General features: G+C 45.7%; 1 protein-coding gene across 11 annotated transcripts in view; it reads right to left on the bottom strand.

Annotated features, from left to right (window-relative positions):
* Positions 1–498: 498 nt before the first annotated feature.
* The window catches only part of KTN1 (kinectin 1), a 57171-nt gene continuing 43103 nt past the window's right edge, over positions 499–14566 (bottom strand). For 6 of the 11 annotated variants that reach the window (XM_058807565.1, XM_058807568.1, XM_058807576.1 and 3 more), the window contains 7 exons: positions 12757–12828; positions 12210–12293; positions 11922–12005; positions 9624–9707; positions 8237–8329; positions 2378–2497; positions 499–975 (listed from right to left, as the gene is read on the bottom strand). In XM_058807565.1, coding sequence (XP_058663548.1) covers positions 2393–2497; positions 8237–8329; positions 9624–9707; positions 11922–12005; positions 12210–12293; positions 12757–12828 — 522 coding nt within the window. In that variant the 3' untranslated portion in view covers positions 499–975; positions 2378–2392. The remainder of the gene's footprint in view (positions 976–2377; positions 2498–8236; positions 8330–9623; positions 9708–11921; positions 12006–12209; positions 12294–12756; positions 12829–14566) is intronic. The other 5 variants (XM_058807575.1, XM_058807577.1, XM_058807574.1 and 2 more) reach the window with 1 other exon arrangement.

Here is a 14566-nt window from a genome sequence, read left to right on the forward strand (position 1 = left end):
TCCCACAGGACTGAGAGCTCCTCTAAGACACAGAGGAGAGGCCACCTGATCTCCCCACAGAATCCCTGTCCCATCAAAGACACTCCCACACTTGTTCCAAACAAAGCACAAGGGAACAGAGCATCCAAACCCTGTCCCAGAACTCCTTCCAGCCCAAACTCCCACCCAGGGGGTGGATTTGGGGCAGAGGAACACACTCTGCTCACCACTGGCTTTGTCACATCCAGTGTTTCCAGCTGTTCCTCCCCCTGGCACTCCCTCATCTTTCCCAAAAACAACACATGGCACAGAACCACAATTTACATGACATTTTGATGGGGATTTCTTGTCTTTTTTGTAACTTGCTGCCTTCTCCTCTGCCCAAAAACAAGCACAGCCTGATGCTCATTTTGGGGAGGGGAGAGGTGGAAACCTCACCTGAGTCATCCAAACTCACTTGAAAGAAGAGAGCAGGAACACCTTGAATAATAGCATCCCTTTATTTGCTGACACCATTACAAAAACTGATTACATTAGCAACCAAAAAAAAAAGAAAAAAAAAAAAAAGGAGTGTTTACTTGAGGTTGAAGTCAGAGGCAGCTAATCCCAAAAATGTAATTACGTAAAACAGTGTACAACATCAGTATTAAAATGTCATTTCCCACTGGTGACTTTACCATGTTGGAATTTTCTGAACAAGTTTTATTGAGCAAAATAAGATAAAAGATTATGTGTTTACTGTCTCTCCAGGAATGTAAAGGTCTAATTATCCAAACAGGTTTGTTTTTATTATAAAACTAAACTCTGGAGGTGTCTACAGAGTTGGGTTTTTTTTCTTTAAATCAGTAGTCTAACAAGGATTAGAAAAGACAAAACTCTGTTCAGTGTTTCTGACGAAGTAGAAAGGGTGAAAACATAAATAAGGCTTTAATTTGGCAAAATATAATACAATGCCTTCTGCTATCCTCAAATGAACGATTCCCCCATGATTTCACTCTGCAAGAGAAACACAAAGCACCAGGTCAGAGGGTTAGAATAATTCACAATTCCAGCACCTTGCCTGCATTTCTTTGGTGTCAGCCCATGAGGAAGCCCAGGGAATGAGCCTGGGTGCTGGAGCTGAGCAGGAGCAGCCTCCCAGGGCAGCCAAGGTGCAGCAGCACCTCCCTCCCTCCCTCCCGGACACCCAGGCACCCTCTGCCAGCTCTGCTTTACAAAGGCAGGAGCACAAAAAGCTCCTGGATCAGGAATGCAACAAATCCCATCCTCAGCAGGTGAAAGGCAGCTCTGACACTCCTCAGTGAGTGCTGCAGTTCCCAGTTCAGACCCAAATCTGCATCAGCTTCCTTAAAAAGTTCCGTGTCTTGAGCTTATCCAACCTTCAGCTGACTCTGGGTTATTTGACTTTATCTACAACTCCCTGAAAGGTGAAGGTGGCTGCACTCAGCTGGGGCTGGGCTCTGTCTGCAGCAGCACTGACACAGCCAGAGCACACAGCCTCCAGCTGCACCAAGGGAAATACAGGCTGGATATCAGGGAAAAGTGTTTTACAGAAAGGGTGAGAAAGTTGTGGAATGGCTGCCCAGGGAGGTGGTGCAGTCCCCATCCCTGGGTGTGTTTAACAAAGCCTGGATGTGGCACTGGGTGCCAGGGTTGAGTTGAGCTGTTGGGGTTGGGTTGGACTCCATGATCTTGAAGGGCTCTTCCAACCCAGTGATTCTGTGAATTCTGTGAATCACCAGGTTTCCAAGCTGGATGAGCATTAAAATGAAAGCCTTGTCCACGTGTCTGTAACTGATTAAGAGCTCATGGCAGGCTGGTGTTCAGACACTCCCAGCCACCTCTGTGGGTCATTTCATATCCTCCATCCCAATCAGAGCACGGGAGTGCAGACAGTTTGCTGGTGGGGCAAACAAAGACGAAAAAAGGCTCTGGGAGAACAAAACTTGGGGAAACCTGCTGCAGGAAGGAGCAGGGAGGGGTGGAATTACCTGCCTACATGAGGGACAGAAGATCAGTCTCAGCTAATTGACATGTGCATCCACAGAGGAACAAATTCAGTGCCTGCCAGGAGCTTTTTATGATTTGCATGTGGAATTTGGCTGAGTATTAGGAAAAGATTCTTCACTGGAAGTGTCAGCAGGGTCAGGCATTAGAACAGGGCAGTGATGGAATCTCCATCTCTGGATGTGGCACTCGGGGACATGGTCAGTGCTGGCCTTGGCAGAGCTGGGGAAAGGCTGGACTCAGTCTTAGAAGGCTTTTCCCACCTTAATAATTCACTGATTGTAAAAAGCTTCATATTCAGACATGAGAGCTGTTAATCTGAACAAATTCCCACCACAACACAGCAGTGTCCCTCCCAGCAGCTGAACTGGGGGTCACTGTCCACACCCACCTGGCTGTAGTGTCCTCATCCCTTTGACAACATTTGGCTTACTGACACCAGCAGCTTCTTGAGGTGACCCACATCCTGGGTGAGATTCACCACCACATTTCTCCTTTTATCACTCAATTCCTGGAAGAAGGAAAAAAAAAAAAAAAAAGAAATCATTAAAAACTCATTTACAATCTAATTACCAAGAAAGCCCAGAATTAGATCCTCTGTATAAAATTACAACTCGTGGTGCAGAAGGGAACAGTTCTTGTCAGTCAGAGGGTTATGGCCATGTGCAAGGAGAACAAGGCTCAAAGTCAAGGAGCCCTTTCCTGTTCAGGGCATCACCTGCACATCCAGCTCCTACCCCACTGCCTGGGACTCCAGCCCTCCCTGCTCCAGGAATTGTGCAGGTACCCACAGCTGATCCAGCCTCAAAGGTTATTTCTCCACCAGCCTGGCTGAACCCCACAGATGTGGTTTATAACACAGGCCAGGGTGCACAGCTGATGCCTCAGGTTTGAGCTTTTCTATTTCTCAGGTTCTGTGCTGCTTTAGTGTGAGGGTCTGGGCTCCGTATCGGGGGATGGTGAGCTCTGTGCACAGAGCAGGGAGACAAAACAATTCCTGCTCCAGCTGGGCACCAAGGACAAATGATCCAAATCTCAGCCCAGGAGCACAAACACCGTGGGCTGGAGAGAGAAAAACAAGCAGGGTGGGACTGCAGGGGCTAAAGCTGGAATGGGACAATGAACTGCAAGGTGCAAATGGAGCAGAACTGATCAAAGTCAGAGACCCTGTGACCAGTTCTCCATTTTGTGACCATTTTGGTTCATCCTGGGTGCAGCCCTGGCTGGGCTCTGGTGCTGCCCAAGGTGGATCCATCGAGGCCTTTGAATAAATCCCTGCTTTATTCTTTAGCTCTGTCCAGTCTCTGTTCTAGCTCAGCCTTCACCACTCCTGAGCCCAGAGCTGGAGCAGCCAAACTCCTGCACCACCAAGGCCTGGGTGTGACTGAGGAGCTGAGGGAGGTGTCCTCAGCAGAACCCAACACCCCAGCCCAAGGCAGCTCCAGCTGTGGAACATCTGCCTGCAGTTCCACACCCTTCCCCACCCACAGCCATCCCACGGATTCACCCTCTGCTCCAAAGCCCTGGGAAATTCCCACTGGCCAGCACCAGAAAACAGGAAGAAAATGAAAACAGGAAAAATGAAAGCTACCACGAGCTAGAAAGCTTCTTGTGCTGAAATGAAAATGCTGAGCTTGTGTTTTGAAACAAAAATAAATGTTTGGGGTTTTTTTCTAAGAATTCAACAGTTTCTTAATCAGGAAGTGTCACAGCTGAAGATGGACTCTCCCCCTCCTGCCTCCCTGCCTGTCAGCCTGGGCTAACAGTGCTGTGTAATCCCTCTTTTATTATATATTTATTAACCCCTGCTTTATTATATTTATTGATTAACTCCTGCAGACATGCACAGAGCACTCCACATCCAACACACACACCCACCTTACTGCTCCTTATTCAGCCCAGAACACAGACATGCACATCACCTGCAGGAGAGCTTTTCCTTGAAATTTAACAGCTAAAATAAGCAACTGTGCCATGGTGTCAGCACTGCAGAAGTACCCAGTTCTCCACAGAGGCACAGAGGTGTCTGCAGGCTCCCAGCATCCATCAGCCCCACTCTGGTGTTACCCACAGAATGAGACTGATGCATAATGTGGGTGCAAATCTCTCCCCAGAGCTCCAGGGAAATTAGAGGGAGTTCAGAGAGGGCCATTTTCCCTGCTCCCATTTGGCTGGAAATGCAAAACGAGCAGTAAATCAAACTCAAGCACCTGCAGCATTACAGGAACGACTCTGGGCTCAGACAAGAGAACAAAACAATCTACAGCAAAGCTCTTACTCCTGTGCAACTGGTAAACATTTGTCTACTGTAAGAAAATCACTGGGATCTGTATTAGGGCAGCCTTAACCTGTTTTACCCATATTAAAGCAGAAAATCAGGTCTGTCAGGGCTGAGACTTGGCTTAGCAGTCTCACACAGCCCGATGGCAGTGGAAGGGTAAAGGCAATTAGCAGCCAACAGATGAATTAATCCAGCTCTGGGCAGCAGCACAGACCCAGCAGGAGAAGGAAGGAGCCCCCAGTGCCCTCCCAGCCCCTCTGGGAACAGCTCCTCCCTCCCTGCCTCATTTACTGCATCTCCCTTCTGTTCTGTGGCCTCACCAATGCCAGGCACTGCTCACTCATGAATTGCAGACACATCCCCAATCCTCCTGGGGCCAATCCTGAGCAGATCCCAATGGATTTGGGCTCAGCACAGTCCTCCTGCTAACCCAGGGGTGCACAGCTGCCTCACACTGCTGAGCCCCAGCCCTGTGCTCTGCATCACTTGGGGGAAAGAGGGGACATTTAGGGCAGATAAACAGAATAAATCCTTCCCTGTGAGGGTGTGAGGCCCTGGCACAGAGAAGCTGTGGCTGCCCCTGGATCCCTGGCAGTGTCCAAGGCCAGGTTGGACAGGGCTTGGAACAACCTGGGACAGTGGAAGGTGTTCCTGCCATGGCAGGGGGTTGGAATGGGATAATCTTTAAGGTCCCTCCCAACCCAAACCAGTCTGGGATTCTGTGATCCACTTCTCTGGGAGATGAGGATGAAGAGAGGAAGAGGATGGCAGTGTGGAAGCCCCTGTGATTTCAGACCCAGCAGCTACAGGAGGAGCTGAGCAGCCTGGACAGATTCCCCTTGGCTGTTTCACACATTTGGCATTCCCAGTTCCCAGTGATGGACTGCTCTGCACTGAGATTTGGGGGAAAAGCACATTACATTGCACATAAGCCTCAAAATCAGCTCAGTGCCTAAGCAAGCTGCTGAATATAAATTACTTCCTTAAAGCACACTAAAAGCCCCCTTTAGTCATCAGCTGGTCCCATAAGTGACAAAGCAGCTGATTAGAAACCCCAAATGGTCTATTTTTAAATAGAAAGCAAAGAAATCTAAAGAAAACACTCTGAGTGTGTTTGACGGTTTAAGCAAGTATCATTTCTCAATTTTGTGGGTTGGTTCCAGCACCCAGAAGGAACAAATATGTTCATTTTTGAGCATGTGTTTTCAGGCCCTTAGTAAAAATAAAAAAAAAATTAAAAAAAAAAAAAAAAAAAGAGGCACTGTTGCTAGGTGGAAGTGGCTGGAAGACTTTCTTTTTTGATCTCAGAGCTATTTTCAGCTGGGTTTTTAGGCTTCTGGGGAGACAGTTTCCTTTTCTCCCCTCAAAAAGAGGGAAAAAAAAAGGCAGCAGAAAAGGCTTGGAGAAAAGATACTGTTCTAATTCCAGCCTCTGCCAATGGCTACCTGTCACGAGTGCTGCTTAGACAATTAATGTATTTTTACTAATGAAAGCTTAATTGCAGGTTTATTAGGACTGTTTTTCCACACTCCTCTTTAGAATAAAGCCATGGATATTCTGGCAGGAACCTGGGCTCCACAATGTGCAGCAAGAGCAGAGCAATGAGAGAGCCACAGGGGTTTTTGTGAGGTAAGGCAATTAAACCAAACAAGCACATCTGGGCCACCACAGGGCACATCTGGTGACAGCCCAGCTCAGGAGGGCTGCCCAGAGCCATCAGCCACAGATGCCACAGCTGATGGCTCTGCTGTCACTGCTGATGGCACAGGTGATGGCACAGCTGATGGCACTGCTGTCCCCATGGATAAGCCATGAAGGCACAGCACAGAGAGCTGGCATTGGATTGAGGGGGGCTTTTCTCCAGGTGCTGCAGACAGGGACACAGCTCCTGACTGGCACTGATGCCTCAGGTTTTGGCTTTGCTGTTTTTTTCAGGCTCTGTGCTGCTGTAGTGTGTGGGTCTGGGGATGGTGAGCCCTGTGCACAGAGCAGGGAGACAAAACAATTCCTGCTCCAGCTGGGCACCAAGGACAAATGATCCAAACCTCAGCCCAAGAACATAAATAAAATGGACTGAAGAGAGAAAAATAAGCAGGATGGGACTTCATGGGCTAAAGCTGGAATTGGACAATGAACTCCAATATGCAAATGGAGCAGAACTGATCAAAGTGAGAGTGTCACAGACATCTTTTATGAAAAATCCTTTACGTAGGATTTTCCTCTTGAGAAGCTGGGAGGCCTCAGGAACAAAATGTAAACATTGATTATCTGCTGCTGTGGAATGCAACAGGTGCATCTGTGATTGGTCCATGTTGGTTGTTTCTAATTAATGGCCAGTCACGGTCAGCTGGCTCGGACTCTCTGTCCAAGGCACAAGCCTTTGTTACCATTTTTTCTTTTTCTATTCTTAGCCAGCCTTCAGATGAAATCTTTTCTTCTATTTTTAGTATAGTTTTAATATAATATATATAATAAAATAATAAATCAAGCCTTCTGAAACACGGAGTCAACATTCTCATCTCTTCCCTCATCTTTGGACCTCTGTGAACACGGTCACATGAGAGACCCTGTGACCAGTTCTCCATTTTGTGACCATTTTGGTTCATCTTGGGTGCAGCCCTGGCTGGACTCTGGTGCTGCCCAAGGTGGATCCATTGAGGCCTTTTAATAAATCCCTGCTTTATTCTTTAGCTCTGTCCAGCCTCTGTTCTAGCTCAGCCTTCACAAGGCATCAGCACGAAAGCCCCTGGCCTCCCATGGGAGCACAGGGAGGGCTCAGCAGCTCTGCCATCCCGCAGGAATCAGCTCCCAGGGTTGGCACATCTGAAATCTCCCAGGCCCAGCTGCATCTCTGGCTGAGCCATGGTGAGCCCAGCACAGGGTCCATCAGCATCCTTGAGTGATGAGCTGGAAAAGCCATTTCATTCCTGCTGATGACTGCAAAGGCTTTCCTGCAGCTCTCCTCAGAGGACCCCGAGCTTCCTCTCACAGCTGATGAAGCCATTTAGGTTCAGCAGCTAAAAGGAGCTGATATAAATTATTTGTGCTATCAGCAAGTGCTCCTCTGCCCCTCAAATGACAGCAGGTTCTTCCACTCTGTCCCTCAGAAGAAAATGGGGAATGAGCTCCATTGACACCACTCCTCAGCCTTCCCAACTGCCCTTGGAAAGCTGTTCCAGGGCTGGTGTGAAAGCCTCTTTTTGCCAGAGATGGAAAAAGCAGTGACAAATCCCCAGTCCCTGTGCAGGTGGTGTCTTTAGGGCAATGCTCTAAGGACCAGCTCCACACCCAGCTGTGCTCACAGCAACCCACAGGCTCAGGGGAGCCACCTGCCCCCAATTCCAGCCCCCAAAGCTGGAATGTCACTGCTGGAGGATACAGGAACACCCCCAGCCTGCAGAGTCACCCACCCACAGCATCCAGGGCTGAAGCTCATCTCAGCAACATTTTGCTGCTGGACCACATGAAGGTCTACACAAATCCCAGCTGAAATCAAGTTCTGGCTCCTGGCCACAGCTGCAGAGGAGCAGAAGAAACCATGTTCTGGCACGAGAATCTCTGAGTGTAACAGATTGTGCAAGACTGCCTTTCTTTGGCATTACTGATGTCAGAAGGGCAAACCCCACAGTGTTTTCAGCCCACTTAGTCATCAGCAGAGTTATTTTTGGCTTCCCTTTTCCCTTCCTGAAGGGACAAATCTGGGGATCTCCCCACTTTTGCCCAAACCAAACAAAAAACCCACAAAAGCCCAGAATCCCTCCCTCCCCTTTTTGCAAATCTGAGGCACAGGAAGGAGGTCACAATCCAGGCAGCAGCAAAATCAGTGAATCCTTGACACCCTGGCAAGCTGCAGCACTGGATAAAGCCCCAATCACCCAAACATCCTGTTCCTCTGCTGGGCCTCACTTCCCAAAGCTGCCACTTTGAGATGTGAGTGGCCCCTGAGCAGGAGCTCCAGGAATCACTCACCGAGTCTGTGCAAACGTCGCTGTTTTCAATAACATTGGCATCCCCAAAAACCTTCCCAATCTCTCTCTCCAGAGCTGCCAAAGACTCCTGGGCCTGCAAGGGAAAGACAGGATAAAAAAAAAAAAAAAGACATTAAAAAAAAATACAAGAAAGGAAGAAACAGGGAAGGCACAACAATCAGCAAAGCCCCATCTCCCTGAGAGCACCAGAGACACAGGAAATCTTTAGCTCTGTCTAAAGATTTCTGTTTTATCCCAGATTATGCCAGAAAATCTGTTTTATGGCAGATTTGCTCCAGGGACCAATCCATTTGCCAAGACTGACATGTCTCCTCACAATCAGCATGTTGCATGTCAGCCTGTCTGCACCTGAGAGCAATCCCACAGGGAAGTTTTAATAGTTTCACATGAGGTTATCAGGTAAAAATCATGCAGTAAATTTTACAAATTTCATAGGAGCGCAGGTCTCCAAAATCCTAACCCCATGAACCATGGACGTCATGGCTTTGTATTCAACACCCAACACAACTATCCAGAGCAAAATGTTTTAAATTCTTTATTTCAGCAAGTTTCCTTTAGCTTCTCACCTCCTCCAGTTCTTCTGTGATCATCTATCCCTGTCCAGGACAAAATATGCTCCCCCAACAGCATTTCCCACTCCAACTCTGGAAGAATTCAGCCCAATTTGAAACTATCCTGGAGGAATAAGGTGCTGCAGAGCCTGGAGCCAGAGCCCAGCACTCCACAGGCTATTCCTGTCTCCATTTACCAATTCCCCCATGACACCTTTGTTTCTGGAGTGACAGACAGCACTGAGACCTCTCATGCCTCAAGATTTCCCACTCCAACCCATCCTGTCATTGAGGAAAAGCACAGGAAACCCAGCTGTTTGTCCCATCACACTTGCACAGATCCAACTTTTAGGATTTGCAGTCTGCTGGGTTACAGTGGACATGTCACCACGTGCAAAAGGGCAGATGCTTTGTAAAGCAGCTTGCAGCCCTCTGCCATTTGAGACTGCCATTAAAAACCTGTAGGGCTGTGGGATGGGCTTTTTGTTAGGCTGGGGTTTCTTTTAAATAGAGAATTGCCAGCCACAAATCACCACTTGTACCTATTGGCATAAAATTATCGTGAACAGGGGAGTATTTCAAGAAGGATGATTAAACAAGAGCTTTTAGCTGTTTTACCATTTCATCATTTTATTTTAGCTGCAGTTTCATGCATTTCTGACATGCAGGTAGAGCTCTTACAGTCCCAGCCAGTGGAGCAAGACACCCACCAGCTCAAATCAAGTCACAAATCATCATTTCCAGCACTGCAAAATCACAGACACTGAGGAGTTTTGAGAACATTTATATGTGCAACTGCTAAGGGTCTCTGCTTACCTTGGGCAAGTCACCAGCTACTTTTTCTCTCTCATTTTGATCAACTTTGAGTTTTGATAGTGTTTCATTTAGCTGTGTTTTCAGCTGCAAAAGAGTAAGCAAGCAGATCAGTTCCACTCCCACACACACAGACCTCCTCTGTCTGTCCCAGGGATTAACCCAGTGCACATGGACTGCAAAGGGAGTCAGATTTACTAACAATTACTGCACACAGGGGATTAGTGCACATGTATGATGAGGTTTACCAGGACAGTCAAGGAAGAGAGACTCCATCTGTAAAGATAAAGGTAAAGAATGGAAACTGCAGAAGACAAAAACGTGGTTGGCATTGGCTTCCTTACGAGTGGTTTCAACTTTTCAACTCCATTCCAGGAGGAGCATCAGCCTCTCCAGCATCCTTATCAAGGGAGTCGGCCCAGACTCCAATTTAATTCACAGCAAATATGCAAAAATGAAGATTGTCATCTTGCTAGAGCAGGCTAAACAGTCTCTCTACTGCTGAACAAACTAAAAAGCTCTACTTATCATCTTAATAAAGCACCACTTACTACAACTATGTTGACTTAACCAGTCTGTTAATGGCACATCAAGGCATGAATCACTGACAGGGGGATATTAACTTGTCGATTGTGTTTAGATTCAATCCAAAACAGTGAAACTATTTCAGTCAAGAGGGATGAATACTTTGTACTGGCTGCAGTCAGTACTTAAACTGCAGCCTTTCCAAAGGATACACAGGTTTTTTTAAAGGATATTTTGATTGCTCTTCAATACAGCACACAGAACCAGCCAGAGCACTTGAGGCTTGAGCCTCAAACAGAAGTGCTAACAAGGAGCTTGAGTGCCAATTTTGTTGGATTTGTGCCTCTCAAGTGTGCTGTGCTAATGTTCACTATTCCTGCTGTCAATCTTCCTGCAAGCCAGCAGGAGATTAAAGGAGGGAACAATGGGCTACTCAGAGCCCTGAATTTTTACTGACTCCAAACCTACACATTGTGTTTGTCTCACCCTTGGAAGGCTTCCCCCCTTTGGAGCACCTGGGCTGGTGAGTGCTGGGCTTACACATTTTGAGGAAGCTCCTCTGCATTTTCAGTTGCTTACCTTTTAAATAGTGAGGAACCCATTCTGAAACCCCACAATTTGTATTCCTCAGGAATAGGACAGCATTCCTGAGGCAGCTGCATGGAGCTGGTTGTTTAACACACCCTCACACTCCCACCAGCACAGCACAACCACACTGCACTCAAGCTGCCCTAGCAGGGAGCTCAGCTTTTTGAGCTTTTGTTGTACACAGACATAATAAATTGTTGCCTCAAAGAGGTTGGTGTTTGCTGATTAACTCCCAGATATGTATTCAATTCCCATTTTCCTTGCTTTCAGAATGAGAGGCTTTGCTTGCTGAGGCTGGTGTACCATTAACTTCAGCACATTGTTACTGTGGTGGTGGTGGTGGTGATTTTTCTAAATCAGCTATTTCAGCCCAGTTCCATCAGTGGCAGTAGCCTGGTTGTCCCATCATCCCACAGACACGGTGACAGGGACAACCCTCCCTAACTCTGGCTCAAAAGCAGGAAAGCACTGGCCAAACACAAGCAGAGGAAGGCTCTGACTGCTCCTGTAGCCTTAAAAAACAGGTCACTGAAACAAGTGAGAAGGGAAATGGACAACCATGCATCCTTAGGTCCATCCTGTTAATCCAAGTCCTTCTTGAGAGAGTTGCTATAGGAGCATTATTGGCTGGAAGCATTTCCAGCCAAACAGGCTGTGACACATGCAAGCACCAAGCCAGCACAGCCATTCAGCCACGGCAGGGTGTCAGCAGCTGACGGCTGAATACTCTCAATTCATCCAACTTTGGGTCTGGCCAATTTCTGTTCATACAGAGCAGGATGGAAAAGGCTCTGCACAGAGCAGGGACAGCACTGCTGCATCCTCAAAAGCTTTGGTGGGGGGAAAAAATCCACCAGAGGAGAATAATCCTCCAGTTAAACTGATGAGAGCACCACTTTTGTTGCTCCAAGGACATAACATTTGCTGCTGCATATGCCTACACTGCAAATCTTCTCAAGAAGTTTCAGGAATGAAAGTCTTACAGACTTTGGGAAAAAGTCTTAAGAACCAGACATGCTATTGTTAGGAGCAGAGAAAAGAGACAAATTGTAAAAGTCAGACTACATAAATGATTTCAATGGACAAAAATATCAGGCTGAAGAGGTTAGCAGAACAGATAGGATTTGAAATAAGTCTCCGCTTCAGACGTATGCTGGGAGCCTCATTTGTGCCCAACAAGCTTCTTACCAAATTTAACTCTTCATTCTGTCTTACTGCTTCAGAATATGAATCATCAAGTTTTTTCTGCAATTCAGTCAAGAGATCTTTGAGCTGAAATGAAGTTTAGAGTTTTTTAGGATTTGTCTCCTTAGTATGCCCGTTCTCTTCTGCTCAGTTATTAGTGTGCTGCTCTAGCCTAAGGTCACAAGCACACAAACTCCTCAGCCACAGGGGCTAAGCACTAGGTTAGTTTGCCAGGCAACTGGTAATCAAAAGGAAAAAAAAATAAAATACAGCTTGGACAATTGTGTTTACCTCTCTGACTTCTGAAACATAAGTGGATCGTTCTATTTCTGCCTTTTCTAGTTCACTTTCCAAATGTTCTCTCTCTTTTTTAAGCTAGAAACAGAAAAACAGAGTTAAATCAGATGTTTCCAGTGTTTTCTTGCAGTATCATTTGCTTGATTATTGGCTTGATTATTTGCTTATAATAGGCTGTAAATTTCTATCAAATATTCCATGATGTTTTGAGAGCATTTCAAGCCCAGCGATTGCACATATTTAAACATCAGACTGCAGATTTAAACATTCAAAAATAAGATACAAAGAGAAAGAATCAAGCCCATGATTGTCAACAAGCAGTGAACTGCTCAATCTCCCAAGAAAGAGCCTCAGTGGGTGAGTACAGAAGTAAAAACCAGAACAACTTTCCAGCTTCTCTGCCTTTTAAAAACCCTGCCCCAAAGGCTCAGGTTAAACTGCAGCACAGGCTGGGAGAAGTTCAGATTTACAGCACAAGCCTAAACTGTGCTTCAACAACATAAAGCTTCAAAGGCAAGAAGAAAAAACCACCTGCACCTACAGTTTCAACTTCTTTGTTTTCTTCCTTTAACCTCTCCACCTCGTGCTGCAAGGAAGTGACCACGGAACGCATCTGCAGTTTGGGGGAAAAATAAAAATATTGAGTTGGGCTGGTCTGAGACAAACTCTGCATAAATACACAAAGAAATTATCTATAACATTGTAGAAATCTATAATAAATTATCTATAATATTGTAAAAATTATCTACAATGCTGTTGTAGAAATTATCTATAATATTTAATCCTAAATATCTAAATATTTTATCCTAAAAATATTATGGATGAAATCAGAGTGGCTGAATAAAATGAGATGCTCACTCAAATAATTCAATCTACTGAATCTACACCATTCCTATCTATTCCCAGCCCAAGTTCTCTGACATACTTAGAGGCCACATGCCTGAAAGATTTGGAATAGAAGCACTAATCCAGTTGTCCATTAGCCATGGTAGGGAAAATATCCTTCCCAGACTGGGAGTATTCACCATCTCTGTACCCAAACCCAGCATTTTCAGCCTCATTTGGGGCTGTGTAAGTGCAGCAGATGGCAGCACATCTATAGTTCCAGATCTGACAGCCTTTATAAGCCCCTCAAACAAGATGTTTATAAATCATCTGTTTGTGCCAGGCTCACACAGTGCCACTCAAATTTACTAAGCACAGATACTTTAGAAATTACTTTTTAAAAAAAGCTGTTTGACCTACTTTAATTCTAGATTAGAAAATAAACATAAAAGCCCTTTTTCTTCCCACTTTTGCTATCAACAGAGCCTTCCTACAAGGAAAGCTTTGCAGGCAATTTCAAGTGTAATTAGTTGACCATAATGGATTGAGCAGCACTTTAACAGCTTCCAGAAAACTGTTATGATTCTATGATACTTCAATTTTAGCACAAAGAGCCCATATCTGCTCACAAATATACTCAGAAAAAACCTTATGTGCTCAATAAAAACAGAGTCCAAGTTACCAGGATCAGAAAAATATATATTTCTGGGCACATTAATGGGACACTTGTACAGTCAATCTTTGGCTTCCTATCCCATCAGCATTAATATTATTATTTATTATTTGGCTGCTTCCTGCAGCATCTGCAAAGGACTCCCCATCCCTGGAATTATCCAAGGCCAGGTTGGACAGGGCTTGGAGCAGCCTGGGACAGTGGAAGGTGTTCGTGCCATGGCAGGAGGTGGAACTGGATGAGCTTTAAGGTCCCTTCCAACCCAAACCATTCTGGGATTCTGTGACATAGATTCATCATAATGGTCAAGACCTTATACCTGTGCTGTTTTGTTTTTCTTGCTTCTGTAAAAATGGCAACAGAAACAGTGACACAAATCTAAAGATACCAACAAATCCTCAATTTTTCAGTCTCTTTAGTGGAAATACATTCCTTCCTGCAGCATCTGCAAAGGACTCCCCATCCCTGGAGTGTCCAAGGCCAGGTTGGACAGGGCTTGGAGCAGCCTGGGACAGTGGAAGGTGTCCCTGCCATAGCAGGGGCTGGAACTGGATGAGCTTTAAGGTCCTTCCAATCCAAATAATTCTATGACTGTGACACAGATTTATCATAATGATCAAAGACTTTATACCTGTGCCATTTGTTTTTCTTGCTTCTGTAAAGACGGCAACAGAAATAGTGACATAAATCTAAAGATATCCACAAATCCTCCATTTTTCAGTCTCTTTAGTGAAAATACATTCCTTCAAAAGTGAAAACCCAGCCTTTACATGAAGCCAAGTATCAGAGCACCAGAACACCATTGATATGAGGAATCATTCCTATTATACTTGTTGCGGACTTCACCTTTTTC

Source organism: Ammospiza caudacuta, chromosome 6, assembly GCF_027887145.1.
Source record: "Ammospiza caudacuta isolate bAmmCau1 chromosome 6, bAmmCau1.pri, whole genome shotgun sequence".
Taxonomy (NCBI): Eukaryota; Metazoa; Chordata; class Aves; order Passeriformes; family Passerellidae; genus Ammospiza; species Ammospiza caudacuta.